At 44.9% G+C, this 22,168-nt stretch overlaps 1 protein-coding gene across 1 annotated transcript in view; it reads left to right on the top strand.

Moving 5' to 3' along the window:
- Positions 1 to 22,168, top strand: part of PRKDC (protein kinase, DNA-activated, catalytic subunit) — a 384,813-nt gene that overhangs the window by 129,212 nt on the left and 233,433 nt on the right. Inside the window, exons 24-28 of the mRNA XM_077270465.1 lie at positions 63 to 226; positions 2,303 to 2,455; positions 13,533 to 13,640; positions 13,880 to 14,106; positions 14,226 to 14,320. Coding sequence (XP_077126580.1) covers positions 63 to 226; positions 2,303 to 2,455; positions 13,533 to 13,640; positions 13,880 to 14,106; positions 14,226 to 14,320 — 747 coding nt within the window. The remainder of the gene's footprint in view (positions 1 to 62; positions 227 to 2,302; positions 2,456 to 13,532; positions 13,641 to 13,879; positions 14,107 to 14,225; positions 14,321 to 22,168) is intronic.

The following is a 22,168-nucleotide window of genomic DNA, read 5'->3' as shown; positions in this document are numbered from 1 at the left end:
TCCATAGGTTTTGTGAATTTACTTATTGAGTTTTTTCATTATCATCTGTTTTGCTTCAAAAGCTACGTCTACTGAAGAAATGATAAAGACGCACGTATCATGGGACACAGAGAAAAGGCTGAGTTTTGCTGTACCATTTGCTGATCTGAAACCGGAGATCTACTTAGACACCTTTCTGCCACGTGTCACAGATCTAGCACTTTCTGCAAGTGACAGACAAACAAAAGTAAAGTGTTGATTGTTGCATTTTATATTAAGAACATGGTAAATGTGTTATATACAAGTTGTTGTTTTTCATTAGTTTTACCTAACTCTTTACTGTACGTAGTCATTTTTTATGGTACAGATGGGTTCTAAAGGTGGTTTCTTTTGGCTTATGTTCAGCAGTCTTTTTATGTTCAGCAGGTTTACAAATAGCACTTTTTGTTTTTGCTTAAACTGGTTTAGTTTAGAACACAAGAGAAATGTGTACTTTATGGTCAGTGGCAAATATTTATGCAGATGTATAGGCGTGCAAACAATTTGACATCTCCATTCATTCACTAGTCTATGTGTCTGTAGAGGCTTTACCCTAATAACAGCAAAGTGTTTGTCACAGTCCTGAGGAAGATGGGGTAATATCTCCTGGCGTTGGTGGTGTCCTCTCGTGGTCCTGACAATGGCGGCGACTCCTTGGGATTTTGACGTGGGTCTTGGGTCCAGCAGATGAGGCGATGAAGGGGGAAACGTCCTTATCCTCAGCGGGTAGTGTCCCAACACTACGGAGACCTGCAGCACTGCCCAAATACAGTTTACAACGGGCAGCCCGGTTCGCTATGTCGTACCGTTCACAGACCATGTCCCTCACGGTCAGTGCTCTCAGCTTGGGTGGCTGTGGCACTGGTCTCGGCGAGGACAGCGATGTCAGCGGGGACAACGACATCTGAGCGGTACTCCGTCGGTAGTCTCCTGTCCAAGCGCTTTTTCGTCCCAGGCTCTGCTCTACTCTGCCCAGTCGCCTCACAGCTGATTTTTCCTCACAGGCGTCTCGGGCGCAAGACGTTCCCGCCCAAATTGTTTGAATCCTGGCACTCGCACGTTCTTTAAGCTTGACTACGCCCCCTTTTCTCGAGTACAGGGAGCGGTCCCGCACTTTAAGCTTCCCCCCTGTAATTTAGGTGACAGCCCCAACAGTTCTGGACCCGTTACTGAGGAGACGCCTAATTGGTTTCTTCCCCTTACACATTGTCACTGTTTCTGAAACTGGCATTAAACTGGCTTTAGTTATCAGATGCCAGAACAGTTGCTGGACTCTTGCCTCTTTCACTCCACTGCTATCTTAGGGATATCAAGGTTACGGAGGGAAAACCGCCGAGGACCGGAGGCCCATTCTCATGATTATAGGGTGGCCAACCTGTGCTGTTAGGTAGGTGCTGCAGTTAGGCCTAGAAGAGGGATTCTGATTAGTACTGACTTTTTTTCTGATTATTGTTTGTAAAGTGGATTTCCCTTTTGGGCTTTAGAAAGTGAATTTCAGTAGTGTTATGTATCAGATCACACATTTTGGTTTGGTTTTTACAGGCCTTGTTTAAGATTATAATGTATATCTAATAAAAGTTAATTTTTAGGTGTAATTCATGTTAGACCCATTGTTCTCACCCTAAGTATATATACATATAGTTATATGATTTGCTCTCTGATGAGGTAGCAAAAACCTGCTGACAGATTCCCTTTAATAATATGTAAGTATTACGTGTTCTCCTGTTGTATTTGTTAGTTCAGCCATCAGCAAAACTCCATTCCTCTCCTGTCCACAACTTATATGGTGATAGCAGTGTATGTGACCAGACCTGCCCCCGTGGCTTCCTTCAGATGAAAACCACTATACATGGGAAAGTGGGTCATGGCGGGCATCTTTAGTCCTGAGTAGTTCTGAGACTTCAGTAGTCAGTAGAAATGGCATTTTGTGATAAATGTGGAAAAACCACTTGCTATGCAGTGTGAGTTGTGTTGAGCTACCTAGGTTGTTCTTGTTTTGGTAGTTTATTGCAAACCGCAAAACATTTTATTTGAAAAATGTACAAACTAATTTGCAGTTGGGGAGTAGAATATTGATTGCAACTGTAAGGGCCACAACGTCATGTTCCCAACGCATTTGTATCATTGTTTTGTGTATTTGTCATATAGCGGTAGTTTTCACTTGTGTAGTACAGCGGTACTTTGAATCTGAATATAAGAAATAACTAATACCGTACATTTTGTGGTCTTTAATCATCTTCACGTACAGCTTGTTCTTAACACATTATGTTCTGGTTTCCTTTAGGTTGCCGCATGTGAACTGTTACATAGCACGGTTACATTTATGTTGGGAAAAGCATCTCAAATGCCTGATGCCCTAGAAGGACCCCCTCCGATGTACAGACTATACAAGCGTACATTTCCTGTGCTACTTCTGTTGGCCTGTGATGTTGATCAGGTATGATTTTCTTATTTTCTTTGGTGTTTTATGGCAATTTTTTTGTTTGTGGTAAGTTGTATTTTTAACGGCAACATTTTGGAGTACAAAAATCTATTCGCAAATATTACATTTTTTTATAGAATGCTAAACATGCAGGTTCACTTTTTTTGTAGTTTTCATTTTTAGAGATTTCTTTTTACCTTTGTTCTGTTCACATTTGATTTAATTGACACAATAATTTTGTTCTGCAGGTTGTTATGAAAAAGTTGATGTGAAATACAGTATATGTATTTTTTTTTCTTTACTTTTCCACAGTTAAAGCACTTTATTGAATATAAAATGAAGTTATTTTACTTATGTGAGCGTAACTGTTTTTACCCATTGTTATAACCTTTCTCTGATATAACCAGCATTTTGTGAGGAGGGTTTACTGACATAACAAACTTTGGATTGGAGGTCTTTCGTAGCCCCTCATTGCTGTGGAAACTCAATGCACCTCGCCGTTGCACTGCACCCCCTTTTGACAAACCACTTTGGTGCTGCAAACATTATTATGTATTCCATTTAAATGGCATATTCCAGGACAAAAATGATACAATGTTCCAAAATCCCTTGACCAACATTTTTAATAAAATTATCTTTTAAGCAATATGCACATTAGGAAGTCTAGGCTCATAGTGGGTGTTCTGTAGCACCATGCCTTAAATGAAATCTGTCAGTAGGATGAACCCTCCTAAGCTGTCTGTATGGGCATGCAGATCATAGGAAGCTTAATAAAATGATCCCTTGTTATCTGTAATTCAATGTCTTATTCCAGAGAAATCCATGTTTTTGAAAGGGGGAGATACCAGTGTAATATGTACCGTATATACTCGAGTATAAGCCGAGATTTTCAGCCCATTTTTTGGGGCTGAAAGTCCCCCTCTCGGCTTATACTCGAGTCATACCCGGGGGTCGGCAGGTGAGGGGGAGCGGGGGCTGTGTAATTATACTTAACCGCTCCCGGCGCGGTCCCTGGACGTCCCTGCTTCTTCCAGCGCTGCAGTTTCTTCCTGTACTGAGCGGTCACATGGTCCCGCTCATTACAGAAATGAATATGCGGCTCCACCTCCCATAGAGGTGGAGCCGCATATTCATTAATGTATGAGCGGTAACGGTGACCGCTCAATACAGGAAGAAGATGCAGCGCCGGGGAAGAAGCAGGGACACAGCGCCAGGAGCAGGTAAGTATACGGGGAGGGGGAGCGCAGCGCAGCGATATTTACCCCTCCTCTTTCCAGTGTGGCTCTGTCTTCATCGTCCTCTGGCAGTGACGCTCAGGTCAGAGGGCGCGGTGACGTAGTCAGTGCGCGCCCTCTGCTGAACGTCAGTGCCGAAGACGGAGCCGCACGAGGAGCAGGTAAAAGTGCCGGGGTCCTGAGCGACGGAGAGGTGAGTATGTGATTTTTTTTTTTTTATGGCAGCAAAAGCAAATGGGGCAAGTGGCTGTGCGGAGCATCTGTATGGGGCCATAACACTTGTGCAGCACTATATGGGGCAAGTGTCTGTGCGGAGCGTCTTATGGGGCCATAACACTTGTGCAGCACTATAAGGGGCAAGTGGCTGCGCGGAGCATCTGTATGGGGCCATAACACTTGTGCAGCACTATAAGGGACAAGTGGCTGCGGGGAGCATCTGTATGGGGCTATAACACTTGTGCAGCACTATAAGGAGCAAGTGGCTGTGCTGAGCATCTTATGGGGCCATAACACTTGTGCAGCACTATATGGGGCAAGTGGCTGTATGGAGCCATAACACTTGTGCAGCACTATATGGGGCAAGTGACTGTACGGAGCATCTTATGGGGCCCTTATTACCCTTTATGCAGGATTATATGGGGCATATTTTAATATGGAGCATCTTATGGGGCCTATCAAACTTTATGGAGCATTATATGGGGCTCCTGATTCAATATGGATATTCTAAAACACTTAAACTACTGATGTCTCAATTAATTTTACTTTTATTGGTATCTATTTTTACTTTTGAAATTTACCGGTAGCTGCTGCATTTTTCACCCTAGGCTTATACTCGAGTCATTAAGTTTTCCCAGTTTTTTTGTGGCAAAATTAGGGGGGTCGGCTTATACTCGGGTCAGCTTATACTCGAGTATATACGGTATATCCATATAAACGGCTTACGACGGTTGATCCATCTAACAGATTCCCTTTAATAATCTGGCAGGCCACCTCCTCCCCCTGGTTTATTGATCATGCTGGCTTAATGAAATCATTCACAATTTTTATAACACGGATATAGGTCAGTGTGGCGATCAGACTTTTACATGTCTCACACAGGAGAAAGCCTGTTTGAGCTATTGTGGGGACATGTTCTTTTTTTTTTTTTCTTGCAGTTGCTTTTTACTTCTGATTGGTCAGTGTCATTCAGTGGAAGAAGTACACCCGCCCCCCAGAGAAAAATCACTTATAACTGCCCTCTTGGACTTAACATAAATTTTAAGCTAAACTTTCCAATTTAGTATCTTCACAGCATTGAGGAGAAATTAAAAAAATAAAAACTACTTTTGTTATTTTGAGCCCTGCCGCCATTATTCCATGATGTGGCACGTTAAAGGGAGTCTGTCACCCCAAAATTCGAGAATGAGCTGCGGCCACCGACATCAGGGGCTTATCTACAGCATTCTGTAATGCTGTAGATAAGCCCCCGATGTAACCTGAAAGATAAGAAAAACGAGTTAGATTATACTCACCCAGGGGCGGTCCCGGTTCGTTTTGGGACCGATGGGTGTCGCGGTCCGGCGCCTCCCATCTTCATGCGATGACGTCCTCTTCTTTTCTTCGTGCTTTTTCTTCTGCTGCTGCGCAGGCGTACTTTATCTGCCCAGGCGTACTTTATTTGCCCTATTGAGGGCAGAGCAATGTACTGCAGTGCGCAGGCGCCGCAGCAGGAAGAAAAGAAGAGGACGTCATCGCATGAAGATGGGAGGCGCCGAACCCAGACCGCCACACCCATCGGACCCGAACCGAACCCGGACCGCCCCTGGGTGAGTATAATCTAAGGCTACGTTCACATTTGCGGTCAGCGCCGCAGCGTCGGGCGCCGCATGCGTCATGCGCCCCTATACTTAACATGGGGGCGCATGGACATGCGTTGTGCTGCGTTTTGCACCGCATGGCCGCAAGCGTTGGACGCAAGAAACGCTTCAAGTTGCATTTTTTTTGCGTCCAACTTGCGGGCAAAAACGACGCATGCGGCGCAAAACGCAGCGTTTTAGTGTGCGTTTTGCCGCGGTTTTGTTTGCGTTGTGCGCTGCGCCGACGCTGCGGCGCACAACGCAAATGTGAACGTAGCCTAACCTGTTTTTCTTATCTTTCAGGGTACATCTGGGTCTTATCTACAACATTACAGAATGCTGTAGATAAGCCCCTGATGCCGGTGGCCGCAGCTCATACTCGAATTTTTGGGTAACAGATTCCCTTTAACCCCTTTCTGCCATTAGGCGTACTATTCCGTCCATGTGGGGTGGGCCCTACTTCCCAAGGACGGAATAGCATGTCCAGAGCGATCGGCCGCGCTCACGGGGGGAGCTGACTATCGATGCAGACATCCGGCACTGTGCCAGGAGCAGTCACGGACCGCCCCAGGCTCATTAACCTCCGGCACACTGTGATCAAACATGATCGCAATGTTCCGGCGGAACATTATATAGGGAAGGGAATAGGGAAGCATCGTGCAAGGAGGGGGCTCCCTGCGTGCTTCCCTGAGACCCTCGGAGCAACGCGATATGATCGCGTTGCTGCGAGGGTCTCTTACCTACTCCTCCCTGCATGCTCGGATCCAAAGTGGCCGCGGGGCTGCATCCGGGTCCTGCAGGGAGGTGGCTTCATTGCGCCTGCTCAGAGCAAGCGTCGGGAAGCCTCTCTGCTGTGCATGTCAGATCGCTGATCTGACACAGTGCACAGCAAAGTGTCAGATCAGCGATCTGTCACTTTACTGTGATGTCCCCCCCTGGGGCAAAGTAAAAGAGTAAAAAAAAAAAATAAAAAAAAAATTCCTAAATAAATAATAATAATAAAAAAATATTGTTCCAATAAATACATTCCTTTATCTAAATAAAAAAAATAAATAAAAGTACACATATTTAGTATCGCCGCGTCCGTAACGACCTGACTTATAAAACTGTCCCACTTTTTAACCCCTTCAGTGAACACCGTTAAAAAAAAAAAAAAAAAAGCAAAAAACAACACTTTATTATCATACCGCCGAACAAAAAGTGGAATAACACGCCATCAAAAAGACGGATATAAATAACCATGGTACCGCTGAAAACGTCATCTTGTCCCGCAAAAAACGAGCTGGCCATACAGCATCATCAGCGAAAAAATAAAAAAGTTATAGTCCTCAGAATAAAGCGATGCAAAAATAATTATTTTTTCTATAAAATATTTGTTATCGTATAAAAGCGCCAAAACATAAAAACATGATATAAATGAGGTATCGCTGTAATCGTACTAACCCAAAGAATAAAACTGCTTTATCCATTTTACCAAACGCGGAACAGTATAAATGCCCCCCCCCCCCAAAGAAATTCATGAAAAGCTGGTTTTTGGTCATTCTGCCTCATAAAAATCAGAATAAAGAGCGATCAAAAAAATGTCACGTGCCCGAAAATGTTACTAATAAATACGTCAACTCGTCCCGCAAAAAACAAGACCTCACATGACTCTGTGGACCCAAATATGGAAAAATTATAGCTCTCAAAATGTGATAACGTAAAAGATGATTTTAGCAATAAAAAGCGTCTTTTGGTGTGTGACGGCTGCCAATCATAAAAATCCGCTAAACCCGCTATAAAAGTAAATGAAACCCCCGTTCATCACCCCCTTAGTTATGGAAAAATTAAAAAACTATTTATTTCCATTTTCCCGTTAGGGTTAGGGCTAGGGTTAGGGTTTGGGCTAGGGTTAGGGCTACAGTTAGGGTTGGGGCTAAAGTTAGTGTTAGGGATGGGGGCTAAAGTTAGGGTTAGGGTTGGGGCTAAAGTTAGGGTTTGGATTACAATTACGGTTGGAATAGAGTTGGGATTAGGGTTGGGGGCAGGGCCGTAGTTGCCACTAGGCACTTGAGGGCACGTGCCTAGGGCGGGGACAATGCAGGGGACGGCACCTGAGCAAGGTTTGTTGTTTTTTTTTGTTTTTTTTTCCTGGGTCACCTCCCGACCGACCATACCCCCCCGCCCCCCCTCGCGCCCTCCCCCCAGCCGCCCGCCCGCCTCCCACCCACCCTCCTTGAAGACGATACTCACCTTGCTCCAGCGATGCCTGGTCTCGGCGTACACAGCTCGTCCTGAATGAGCGGTCACGTGGTACCGCTCATTAAGGTCATGAATATGCGCATATTCATGACCTTAATGAGCGGTATCGCCTGACCGCTCACGTAGGAAGAAGGTGCTGCGCTGGGAGTCGGGACAGAGCGAGCGGGATGTCGGCAAGGAACAGGTAAGTATGAGGGAGGACATAAGTCGGCGCACCATGCAAGATGGGAGCAGGAGGGGGGGGGGTGGTGGAGAGATAAGCCATGCATTCAGGGGGGGAATATGAGCCATGCATACAGGGGGGAATATGAACCATGCATACAGGAGGGGGGAATATGAGCCATGCATACAGGGGGGTATATGAGCCATGCATTCAGGATGGGGGGAATATGAGCCATGCATACAGGAGGGGGAATATGAGCCATGCATTCAGGGGGGAATATGAGCCATGCATTCAGGGGGGGGAATATGAGCCATGCATACAGGGGGGGAATATGAGCCATGCATACAGGGGGGGAATATGAGCCATGCATACAGGGGGGGAATATGAGCCATGCATACAGAGGGGGAATATGAGCCAAGCATACAGGAGGGGGGATATGAGCCATGCATATGGGATGGGAGGGAGATGAGCCATGCATACAGGAGGGGGGGGGGGGTCATTATACAGTATTGAGCATCATGTGGGATCATTATACAGTATGCAGAACTGTGTATGGCCGGTATACAGTATTGAGCATCATGTGTGGCTGTTATACAGTATGGAGCATCATGTGTGGCCAATGGCCATTATACAGTATGGAGCATCATGTGTGGTCATTATACAGTATGGAGCATCATGTGTGGCCATTATACAGTATTGAGCATCATGTGGGATCATTATACAGTATGGAGCACGATGTGTGGCAATTATACAGTATGGAGCACTGTGGCCATTATACAGTATGGAGCACTGTGTGGCCATTATACAGTATGGAGCACTGTGTGGCCATTATACAGTATGGAGCACTGTGTGGCCATTATACAGTATGGAGCACTGTGTGGCCATTATACAGTATGGAGCACTGTGTGGCCATTATACAGTATGGAACATCATGTGTGGCCATTATACAGTATGGAGCATCATGTGTGGCCATTATACAGTATGGAGTACTGTGTGGCCATTACACAGTATGGAGAACTGTGTGTGGCCATTATACAGTATGGAGCATCATGTGTGGCCATTATACAGTATGGAGCACTGTGTGGCCATATTTTTTTGATTATAATTATTGTATATAAAACAGTGTGATCAGCAGTGCTAAATGGCTGTGGTTGGGACGTGGATATGGGTGTGACTAGTTGTGAAATGGGTGTGGTCAGAGGCGTGGCCTAAAATTTGCTGCGGCGCACTACGTGTGACGCAAACTTTATACCTCCTTCCCTTCTTCAAAAGTTGGGAGGTATGGTACCGCATTTGCCAGATCATGGCAAGTGCCGCAAATCCCATGGGGAATGAATGAGGCCGAACGCAGTGTTGCCGTAAGTGATCCGTTACGCGGCAGATGCAGAAAAACTGCCGGATCTGCTGCAGAAGGCGACTTTCACATCAGCGATTCTTGCCAAAGTCACTGCCGATAGTGTCATACGCACCAAAGGGGGAGGCAGCACTAAAAGTGCCTAGGGCAGCAGAAACTCTAAATACGGCCCTGGTTAGGGGTGTGTCAGGGTTAGGGGTGTGGTTAGGGTTACCGTTGAGATTAGGGTTAGGGGTGTGTTTGGATTAGGGTTTCAGTTATAGTTGGGGGGTTTCCACTGTTTAGGCACATCAGGGGCTCTCCAAACGCAACATGGCGTCCGATCTCAATTCCAGCCAATTCTGCGTTGAAAATGTAAAACCGTGCCCCTTCCCTTCCGAGCTTTCCCGTGTGCTCAAACAGGGGTTTACCCCAACATATTGGGTATCAGCGTACTCAGGACACATTGGACAACAACTTTTGGGGTCCAATTTCTCCTGTTACCCTTGGGAAAATACAAAACTGGGGGCTAAAGAATAATTTTTGTGGGAAAAAAAGGATTTTTTATTTTCACGGCTCTGCGTTATAAACTGTAGTGAAACACTTGGGGGTTAAAAGTTCTCACAACACATCTAGATAAGTTCCTTGGGGGGTCTAGTTTCCAATGTGGGCTCACGTGGGGGTTTTCTACTGTTTAGTTAGATCAGGGGCTCTAAGTGTAACGTGACGCCTGCAGACCAATCCATCTAAGTCTGCATTTGAAATGGCGCTCCTCCCCTTCCGAGCTCTGCCATGCGCCCAAACGGTGGTTTCCCCCCCACATATTGGGTATCAGCGTACTCAGGACTAATTGGACAACAACTTTTGGGGTTCAATTTCAACTGTTACCCTTGGAAAAATGCAAAACTGAGGGCTAAAAGATAATTTTTGTGGAAAAAAATATATGTATTTTTACGACTCTACATTATAAACTTCTGTGAAGTACTTGGTGGGTCAAAGTGCTCACCACACATCTAGATAAGTTCCTTAGGGGGTCTACTTTCCAAAATGGTGTCACTTGTGGGGGGTTTCAATGTTTAGGCACATCAGGGGCTCTCCAACGCAACATGGCGTCCCATCTCAATTCCAGTCAATTTTGCATTGAAAAGTCAAATGGTGCTCTTTTGCTTCCGAGCTCTGCCGTGCGCCCAAACAGTGGTTTACCCCCACATATGGGGTATCGGCATACTCAGGACAAATTGTACAACAACTTTTGGGGTCCATTTTCTCCTGTTACCCTTGGTAAAAAAACAAACAAATTGGAGCTGAAGTAAATTTAAAAAAAAAAAAAAAGTTACCGTAAATGTTCATTTTTATTTAAACATTCCAAATATTCCTGTGAAACACCTGAAGGGTTAATAAACTTCTTGAATGTGGTTTTGAGCACCTTGAGGGGTGCAGGTTTTAGAATGGTGTTACACTTGGTTATTTTCTATCATATAGACCCCTGAAAATGACTTCAAATGAGATGTGGTCCCTAAAAAAAAAATTGGTGTTGTAAAAATGAGAAATTTCTTGTCCACTTTTTACCCTTATAGCTCCCTAACAAAAAAAAATTTTGGTTCCAAAATTGTGCTGATGTAAAGTAGACATGTGGGAAATGTTACTTATTAAGTATTTTGTGTGATATATCTCTGTGATTTAATTGTATAAAAATTCAAATTTGGAAAATTGCAAAATTTTCAAAATTTTCGCCAAATTTCCGTTTTTTTCACAAATAAACGCAGGTAATATCAAATAAATTTTAAGACCATCATGAAGTACAATATGTCACGAGAAAATAGTGTCAGAATCATCCGTTTAAGCGTTCCAGAGTTATGACCTCATAAAGGGACAGTGGTCAGAATTGTAAAAATTGGCCCAATCATTAACGTGCAAACCACCCTTGGGGGTAAAGGGGTTATTCATGCTCAAAGTAGTGAAAAATATCTGCCGTTTAACTGTTGTTAAATGTCCTTGATTAGAGTTGTCTGATATATTACAGCCCATTTCCCATTGCCATGACTGACCCTTGTACCTTTACCACACAGTCAACGTAGGATGTGCAAACTGTGCCATCAATTTATGCCTAGGTGTGGGAACATGTTAAAAATGAGTGAATGTAAGAACAGCAGTGTAAGGCCGGGGTCACACTAGCGTTGAATACGGACGAGTGTTATGCGAGAAAACATGGCATGGCACTCGGACCACTGTTAATCTATGGGGCAGCTAACATCACCGTTTATTTTCTCCGGCGTATTCAGCGTGCGAGTGAAATCGCATCATACTGCGATTGTTCACGTATATCGCCCGAGTCTCGCCAATGCAAGTCTATGGGGGTGAGAAAAAATCGGGACACCACATGGACCATCAGTGTGACTTGCAAGAAATACGAACACATTTTCCTCAATTCTGCCCATTGAGCTATTAAAATCAATGGTAAAAAGCAGTGAGAAATGTAAAGCCATACGGATGCCGTACAGATGCATAGGTACGAGAAAATCGCATCTTCGCATTGCAAACGCATCACACACGGATGACCATACGGAGAACACTTGTGCGACTCTCAGCAGGGAGACTCGGATCGATTTTCAATACGTTAAGTGTGACCCCGGCCTAATACTGAGTATCAGGAGTCTAAATCTGGGAAACATGACATTGTCAGGACTCTTTCAACCACCATGTATTAAAAATGCACTGAAGCAGTGTTATGTGCGTTATAGGTACATTCTTCCATTGAAATAGACAGCCTGCTCTAAGAGGATGAAGTGTCTTTTGATGTGGATTTTAGCATGAAATCCGTACCAAAAACTTTGTAAAAATAAACGAAAAATTTGTGGACCCTTGTGTTTTTGTTTTTTTTTAATTCTTTTTAATATAAAATGTAAGGGGTAACTCTTTAATCAGGCTTAGGCTAGGTTCACATTGCGTTAATGTGTGCACGCTAACGGACAGCGTTGCACGGCGAAAATGTCACAATTAACGCCGTGCAACGGGTCCGTTAGCGCACCCATTGACAGCAATGTAAATTTCGCCAGCAGCGCATCGCTAGCACGTGCCTTTTTCGGCTCGCGCTAGCGATGTGCCGTTCTTCTGTGGCGCGCCTCGGACGCTGTTTGCAGCGTCCGCGGCGCGCCCGAGGTCCGTTCCCCGCTCTCGCAGATCGGGGATCTGCGAGAGCGGGGACGTTAACGTGACCCCTAACGCGGCCCCTAAATAAACATTGCGTTAGCGCAATCCGCTAGCGCTAAACGGATTGCCCTAACGCAATGTGAACCTAGCCTTACATGTAATCTAATAACACCACCCACCCCTTTTAATGTTATTTCAATCGCTTAATGAACTGTACACCGTTACTTTAAGATGTCTGGCCTTAGGGTCTGTAATTAGCCATGTATAGTATACTAGACCATTGAATCAAGAAATCTATTCTCCTATCCATCTGTAAAAGTCACAATATCTACCAAAATAGATGTTGATTGCCAATTCCATAGGACACCTTAGTGCCGCACTTCCCCTGTTTCTCTGTACAGTGGTCTAGTATACCACATGGGGCCAGTCTCTGACCCTAACAATCAAACCGACTTAAAAAGTATATACCTTTTAAGAAATGTCAATAAAAGCCAGATGTAAATATATATTCTACACCATGATATATTTTGTATTCTTCATGGCGTTAACACCAACTGTGTATTAAATCTCATTAGTCTGAATACTGCCGAGATGCACATCAGGAAAGGTAGTATTGATGGAGGGACCGTGACTTAATGTATTTAGTCCACATCGGTATTGTTATCATTATTATTATTATTATTATTATTATTTATTTATTTATATAGCACCATTAATTCCATGGTGCTGTACATGAGAAGGGGTTACATCAAAATACAAACATCACTTACAGTAAACAAAACTAACAATGGCAGACTGGTACAGAGGGAAGAGGACCCTGCCCTTGCGGGCTTACATTCTACAGGATTATGGAGAAGGAGACAGTAGGTTGAGGGTTGCAGTAGCTCCAATGGTGTTGAGGTGGCCGTGTGGTCTTTACAGGCTGTAAGCTTCCTTGAAAAGGTGGGTTTTCAGGTTTCTTTTGAAGGATCCAAAAGTAGTGGATAACCGGACGTGTTGGGGCACTGAATTCCAGAGGATGGGGGATATTCGGGAGAAGTCTTGGAGGCAATTGAGTGAGCGATTGTTGAGTTTAAGATGTAGGTTATAAGAAGATGCTTCTCATTTCATGTATTACATTTCTATTTCTTTTAAGGTAACAAGACAGTTGTATGAACCTCTGGTTATGGGCATCATTCATTGGTTCACCAATAATAAAAAGTTTGAAAGCCGTGACACTGTGGCTTTACTGGATTCTATTTTGGTAAGTTTTTTTAATGGCTCATTTTTCGGGCTATTTTGTCAGCTTTGTGCATCTTTTTTTTTTAATTCTTTACCATCTGAAGGAAAACTGCTGGTAAGTCAGCAGTTGATCTATGGACTTCTGAATGAAGAACCTTTATACATATTACGGTAACTTACATATGAAGTTTGTGGGTTTTTTTTTCTTTTGCCTAATGAATTGATGATACGTTGTTGCTAAAGTTCATCTCTCCCTTTAAGGATGGTATTGTGGATCCTGGTAATAGTACATTGCGAGATTTTTCAGGACGATGTGTCCAAGAATTTTTAAAGTGGTCAATAAAGCAGACCACACCAAAAGAACAAGAACGGAGCCCTGTAAACACACAGTCGCTATTCAAGAGACTCTACAGCCTCGCTCTACATCCCAACGCATTTAAGAGGATAGGAGCAGCTCTTGCCTTCAACAATATATACAGAGAGTTCAGGTGAGTGCAGTGTGCCCTGCCTGATTTTATTTCTGATTTGATAACCATAGACTTATGCTGGTTACTTTGATGATGGAGGATGTATTTTCAGCTTATTTGTTTTTCTGTTTCTTCTTTAGAGAAGAGGATGCTCTTGTGGAACAGTTTGTGTTTGAGATCTTAGTCGTGTACATGCAGAGCCTGGCATTATCTCATGGAGACGAGAAATCCTTAGGTGAGATTTACATTCTGACTTCAGTTATTTACATTGCAGCATTTCTTTATTACTACCATTGTAATGGTAGTTATAAAGTTAGTCTCACCTTGTGAGAAGCAGGTACCAATAATGTTGATAACTCAGACTACCTGCTAAATTCACTGAATTTTTTCCTTCAGTAACATTGGCATAAATTGTTTTCGTCTGGTTACTTCCAAGCCTGGCATAAATGTATTTTATTTTAGAACAGATTTAAAATATTTAGAGAAAAATAAAGTATTTCCCAAAAGAGTTGTTGGTATGGACACTGACATGTAGGATCATCCATGTTTCTTACAGCAAAGTATGGTAACTTTTTTTTTTTAATATATATATATATATATATATATATATATATATATATATATATATATATATATTTATTAGTCAGGTCTCAATGGTGTTGCCTGAACAAGAGTTCACTTTTCAGGATCCAGAGTTAGGAATGGTAACAGAGTCTTTCACTCTGGATGACCTGTTCTGTCCTGCATCACACAGATAACCCATTGATTTGATTCTGCACAATGCAATGCCTAAACTTCCCTGTAATGGCACTGTATCAAAATTGTATCCCTACTGCCATATTTGCCTACAGTTACCTGCAGCAGTGGAACACTTGAGTTATTGTTAAGAGGCCCTTCTAACCATTAGCCATATTGAAAAGCAGAAAGCCGTTTTAAAGGGAACCTTACTGCTGATTCATGCTGCCCACACCAGAGTTTGGCTCCATCATTTCAATACTCTACTCTGAAGCGCTGTAGCGTTTCAAAAAACACATAAACCTAAAAGACAGACGGAGACCATGCGGTTCGGGTGACGAGATCAATAGGATCACTGACCGCTACTTCACTCTCCTTTTTTTTTTAAATCATGTATTTTTTATTAAAGCATATGACACAACATTAGATACATGACCTGATAATATATTTTCATTTTACTAAACAACACCCTTACCACCTAACCAACCCCCATCTCCCTCCCCCCAATCTCTTGCCCATTATCCAATACAACCATCTGACAGCATCACCTCTTGAGAAAAGATAACCAGCTTTACAAAAACACGCCTGTACATGTAGGAGTCCCCCCAGAATCAACTACACGACACCCATTCTACTTTGCAGTAACTCAGCAGACGCCACACCTGGGTAATCCATCCATCCACCCCACATATTTTCAAATTTTGTATTCTGACCTCTCTTACTGTATACATTTCTTTCCATAAGGACAATAACATTTATCTTGTTGATAAATTCCTTTTTCCTTGGCGGTTTTTCATCCAACCAGTTACTTCACTCTCCTTAAGTGACAGGTCTTTCCCTACATGTGTTTACAGTTAGGTCCAGAAATATTTGGACAGTGGCACAACTTTTTGGCATTTTAGCTGTTTACCAAAACATGCTGAAGATCCAGTTACATAATCTATATGAGCTTAATGTGCAGACTCTCAGCTTTTAATTTGTGTTCATTCACATCCTAATTGGAGTAAAGGGCCTAAAAATAATAGATCATTATCTCAAAAGCTCTTTAATCGGCTGCATGGGCTATTTCCTCGTTAATCCATCATGAATTAAGCAGGTAAAGGCTGATTAGGCTGAAAAAAAAAAAAAAGAAATCCAACAGCTAGATAGAAGAGGAGTGGCCAGTTTGGTACATTTCTCAAAAATAAGTGCATTGGTGAGCTTGGGAACTCAAGAAGGCCAGGACGTCAACAGAAGACAACACTGGTAAATGATTGCAGAATCCTTTCAATGGTGAAGAAAATGCCCTTCACAACATCTACCTAAGTGAAGAACACTCCCCAGGAAGTAGGTTCAATATCTAAGTCTACCATAAAGAGAAGATTTCATAAGCGCAAATATAAATGGTTCACCACAAGGCGCAAACCATTAACCAGCCTTAAAAATAGAAAGGCCAGATTAGATTTTCTCCCAAAAGAAACATCTAAAGAAGCCAGAACAGTCATGGAAAAATACTTTTTTTGACAGATGAAACAAAGATCAGCCTGTACCACAATGATGGGAAGAAGTATAGAGAACTTGGAAAGGCTCATGATCCAACGCACATCACATCCTCAGTAAAATATGGTGGAGGCAGCATGGCTTCCAATGGCATTGGGTCACTAGTGTTTATTGATGTGATTGAAGACAGAAACAGCTGGATGAGTTCTGAAATGTACAGGGCTATACTTCTCAGATTCAACCAAATGCAGCAAGATTGATTGGACAGCGCCTTACAGTACAGTACAGTGGAGAATGACGCAAAATGTACTGCAAAAGCAACCCAGGAGTTTTTTTTAAGGCAAAGAAGTAAAATATTCTGCAATGGTAGAGTCAATCATCAGATCTCAACCCCATTGAGCAGCATTTCACATGCTCAAAACTTAAGACAGAATGACCCACAAATAAGCAATAACTGAAGTCAGCTGCGGTAAAGTCCTGGCAAAAGCATCACAAAGAAGGAAACCCAGCATTTGGTGACGTCCATGGCTTCCACACTTAAAGCCATAATTGCCTTCAAAGGATTCTCTACAAAGTATTAAAAATGAACATCTATTTCTGGTAAAGTTAATTTGCCCAAACACTTCTGAGCCTCTGAACTGAGCTTTATGGATAAATGGTTTCAATTTCTCAATTTTTTACAGGATATTTTTGTCCAAACCCTTTAGTTAAACCTGAAAGTTTAAACTTCAATTGCGTTTCAGTTGTTATATTTTAATTAAAAAAAGTGGCTTGCAGAGCCCAGGTCAAGAAAATTTGGGTCACTGTCCAAGTATTTCTGGACCTAACTGTAGGGAGAGAATTCAAATCCGAAAAAACTTGGCACTCTAGATGAATAATTATCATATGCAAAAGGTTTATTGATGTGCATCCATAAAGGCAAATCGAACGTTTTTGGTCCACATCCGGACCTTCATCAGAACAAATATAAGAGATATGGTGCAGGGAGAAACGTTAATCCTGTCTCTATAAATTCCAAACAGCGCCATTTACCCAGCGACTCTGGTCACATTACACGTGCGCCTATGTGGACAGGACTTCTTGCTGCATCCAGGCTACCCTATCAATATTGGAATTTATAGAGACAGGATTAACTTTTCTCCCTGCACCATATCTCTTATATTTGTTCTGATGAAGGTCCGGATGTGGACCAAAAACGTTCGATTTGCCTTTATGGATGCACATCAATAAACCTTTTGCATATGATAATTATTTATCTAGAGTGCCAAGTTTTTTCGGATTTGGATTTGTTGGGCTGGATACCCTACTTGAGCACCTACTTTATATACTACTACGAGTGCCGTGTTGTTCTATTATTACATTGTAGGGAAAGAATTGTCACGGAAGGGGAGCACGGTGAGGAGAAGGGACTAGCCCCTTGGACTAGTCACCTGAGCCCTGTGGTCCCCAGCTGGTCTTTTAACTGTATACTTTCTCTAAAATGCTGCAGGTTTTAGAGTAAAACGTTCCTGGCTGAAATGGCATAGCTAGTGTGTCAGATGCATGCTGCTTGTGGTTTAGGCAATCAGCTGGTTCCCTTAAATCAAAGTTGTCAGAAGGATCAATACTGCTAAGTCGTCTTTATGGGCATTCAGGAAAATTGAATATGGTACCTTGATATCTGTAATATAATAAATTATTCCAGATAAATCCATGTTTTTCTTTATATGTAAATAAACGAAGATCTATGGTCGGGTTAGAGATCTTCCCAAGAGTCTGCCTCTGGGGGTGTGTACTTTTTTCCCCTGTATGATGTTAACCAATCATAAGCAGGCAGCAACCTACAGAGGAAATGTGAACACGCCCCCACCATAGCTTAGAGCACGTTTCTCACAAAATCAAGAATTTCTCTGGAATAAGACATCGGATCACTGATATCAAGGTATCATTTTTTCTCCTACGCCTCATTGGGGGACACAGACCGTGGGTGTTATGCTGCTTGCCACTAGGAGGACACTAAGTGATACAAAGAAAGTTAGCTCCTCCCCTGCAGTATACACCCTCCTGCTGGCCCTCAGCTAACCAGTTCTTGCTTAGTGTCTGTAGGAGGCACTTGGGTCTTTTTTCAGACCCCAACTTTCTTATTTTAATTTAAATTTTTATTTTTCTGTAAATTTTTATTTTTTATTCAACGGAGTGAAGGGGGCGACGGATCCTTTTTTATAGGACCCGCTCTCCCCCGAACCAGCAACAGGCGAGCACGGCGAGTATACCTCCCCGTCCCTCTCCTGCGACGCGGGAGCACGCCAATTTTTACTGGGGCGACGGGTTTCCATCTTTGGTCCCGATCTCCCTTCCCCCTGCAAGACGGCGAGCACATATAGAGCCTGCTCTAATGTTCCTCTCCGGTGGCCCGACATACAAGGCCCACATCACATGGCGTTGCATACTTGTGGCAGAGCCCAAAGGGATTACAGAAGAGGATGAGGATGGAGCGCGCAGGGACAGGGGGACCTGCATTACTGGACTGTGAGTACATCAGGAGTTCCCCTCCTGCGCTCCGGATCGCTTTGCGGCCGCGCCACCGCCGGGCAGGCCGGAAATTTAGTCCCCGGCTTTTCAGCCGGAGTAGGCCGCAGTGGCCTCTATGGGGTAGGCGCCGGCGGTACTTGCGGCAGAGCCCCTGGGGAGAGGCGCCGGCGGTCGGGAACTGCGGCGGTTAGCGTCGCTCCGTTGCGGCCGCCGCGCATCCCCAGGCAGGCTGGAAATTTAGTCCCCGGCTTTTCAGCTGGAGTAGGCCGCAGTGGGCAGATCCCTCCCACGGCCGTAACCCCGCCCTCTATATCGGCGCTTCTCGTCTGGGACGAGAGGCGCCCTGCAGATCTCGGGGGCCATTCTTCCTCATGCTGCCTGCGTGGAAGATGCGGTCCTGGGGGTGCCACTGGCCGGTACGCCAGCGGCAATCATTCGGCGCGCGGCCCGCCGACGCGCTCCACCGGCAGGCTCCATAAATTTAGTCCCCGGCTTTTCCAGCCGGACTAGGCCGCAGTTGAAATCTCCTTCAGGGGCGAAGGTGCCTTCACGGTCCCGATGGGCTGAACTTCGTGGATGTACAGAAGCCCCTCTCCATGGTCCGGGCAGCCCCCACTGTCCCACCACTGTGAAAGCGGATGGCACAAGGAGGCGGATGGTTCCTCTCCACCTCCCTAACAAGAGGGATGATGGATTGAGGTTTATCCCTCTATCCCTGCACCGTCCACGCTGCAATACCCGACATCCGCGGCGGCTCCATGCCGGGACGCGCACCGTTGGTAAGTGGATCCTGCCAGCGATGGGCTTCTGCAGCGGGATATTCACAGGCAGTCTCAGGCTTCCCTGTGGCCCACCTCCCTGAGGTAACGCTCCAGCTGGCTACAAAATTTAGCTCCTGGCTTCGGCCGATGTGTAGGCCGCACCACCAGACTGTGGCGCCTTAAGGCGGCTCTGAATTTTTTTCCTGGCGTTTTTCGCCTGGCACGGAAGCGCTCGATTTTCTTGAGCAACGGGTGACCACCCCTAACTTCTACGCTGGCGCCGGCTGCAGAAATTTACGCCCCGGCTTGGGCCTATTCATAGAAGTCTCGAGGCTCCGCCCACGTCGTGCCTGTGGCTCCGCCCCCTGAATTGGCGCTTCTCGCTCGCTGCGAGATTTTACCTAAACCCGCACGACCAGTATAAAGTCACACGACCAGTATTCTCTGGTCTTAAAGGCACGTGACCAGTATTCCCTGGTCTTAAAGGCGCGTGACCAGTATTCCCTGGTCTTAAAGGCACGTGACCAGTATTCCCTGGTCTTAAAGGCACGTGACCAGTATTCCCTGGTCTTAAAGGCACGTGACCAGTATTCCCTGGTCTTAAGGGACATGACCAGTATTCCCTGGTCTTAAGGGACATGACCAGTATTCCCTGGTCTTAAGGGACATGACCAGTATTCCCTGGTCTTAAGGGACATGACCAGTATTCCCTGGTCTTAAGGGACATGACCAGTATTCCCTGGTCTTAAAGGCACGTGACCAGTATTCCCTGGTCTTAAAGGCGCGTGACCAGTATTCCCTGGTCTTAAAGGCGCGTGACCAGAATTCCAGGGTCTTAGAGACACGTGATCAGTAAGTATCCCCTGGTCTTAAACGCACACAGTATTCCCTGGTCTTAAAGGCACACGACCAGTATTCCCTGGTCTTAAAGGCACACGACCAGGATTCCCTGGTCTTAAAGGCACACGACCAGTATTCCCTGGTCTTAAAGGCACACGACCAGGATTCCCTGGTCTTAAAGGTACACGACCAGTATTCCCTGGTCTTAAAGGCACATGACCAATCCGAAACTGGTCATAAATGAGGAGCCCTCTGCCGCTGACCCCAGTTTATCCCAGTGTAACTAGTTCCCTCAGTCTAAACTCCCTCGTAGAGCTTTTGCCATCCAGTCCGGATATGCGAGTCACTGGATAGAAGCCTCTACGTGGGACGCTATGCCTGGTCTGATTTTTAAGGGCGACAGGCACTTTAAAGGGCGCCGGTCTCCCCACACCATCAACAGACGGGCACATGAAGGTCGCTTCCAGGTATCCTTTTTCTGCATCCAGGTCTAACGCCAGACAACCTGTCCTGTCCACCCAGAGACCTGAACTCTGTGGATGTACAGAGGCACCCTTTTTCGGGCGTCTGAGCACCCCCCTCTGCATCACCACTATTTAACAGAAGATGCAAGAAGGCCAATGTTCCCTCTCCACTTCCCTGTTAGGAGGATGGTGGATCGAGGCTCCTAATTTTTAACTCTATGACCTGCTGGAAGCAGCGGCGCATTCTGCCACTCGGCAGATTAACCGGGTGCAATCTCCTGTGGTTTACCTACCAGTATCTCTGCCCGATATGTCCTCAATTAAAAATGCCACGCTCTGTCGAATAGCAAATCTGGTTTGTTCCGTTTTGCGGCTACGGGTCCAGCCCTCTACCCTCCCTAGCCGCCGCATGGATTGCTAGAGCAACGGTCTACTGCCTGGAGACCTTAACTACCTTGACTCACACCAGTACCCCTTTCCTGAAGACAGTTCAGCTGGTCAATCAAATTTTTCAGCGGGAGACTAACCAAGGATCGTACGTTCCTACAGCCCCGACCAACAGTGAAAGGGTTGTCCAGGACAGTCTAGATCTAAGGGATCTTGGTTCCTAAAAAGGGAACGAGAAGTAGGACCGATCCCGGACCTCAAACTTCTAACAACTTTTTCACAAGGTTCTTCTTCTTCGAATGGAGTTCCTCCGCTCAGCTATTACTTCAACAAAAAAGGTGCAGTCTCTGGCATCCATCGACATTCGGGATGCCTAACCTCTTCAAAATTCCTTTGCTTTTCCATTCGTGAACAGCATTTAAGTCACGACCTTGTCCTTCGGCCTTGCTACCGCACCCAGAGTGTTCGCAAGGGTCATGGCGGCTGTCATCTTGCACCTAGAGGCGTGGCCGTTCTGCCCTGTTTGGCCGACTGTTTACACGCCCTTGCAGGACTACGCTGAGTCGTCTATATCACTTGTGATATCCTCTCACCTGGACTGGAAGCTAGACTTAGACAACTTCTCATTTCCAGCCCAGCAGATATCCTTTTTGAGGATGATCCGGTATTCTTCCAGAAGGGTGGTAAATTTCCCTCCAGACAGGGTCATGGTTTTTCAACAGGGAGCTCGCGCTCTTGCTCACTCATCCCCTCATTTCATTCGATTTGCTGGGAGGTTTCTTAAAAAAAAAAAAAAAAAACAACAACGGAGACGACAATGGAAGCAGTTTCCTTCGCTCCGTTAGTTTTTTCAGCCTTTCAGACGATAGTCTCTGAGCTCTTTCTTCATCCGGGGTTTTTTCTCCC

The sequence above is a fragment of the Ranitomeya variabilis genome, chromosome 6 (genome assembly GCF_051348905.1).
Source record: "Ranitomeya variabilis isolate aRanVar5 chromosome 6, aRanVar5.hap1, whole genome shotgun sequence".
NCBI lineage: Eukaryota > Metazoa > Chordata > Amphibia > Anura > Dendrobatidae > Ranitomeya > Ranitomeya variabilis.
This window is presented reverse-complemented; position numbering and strand designations above follow the sequence as displayed.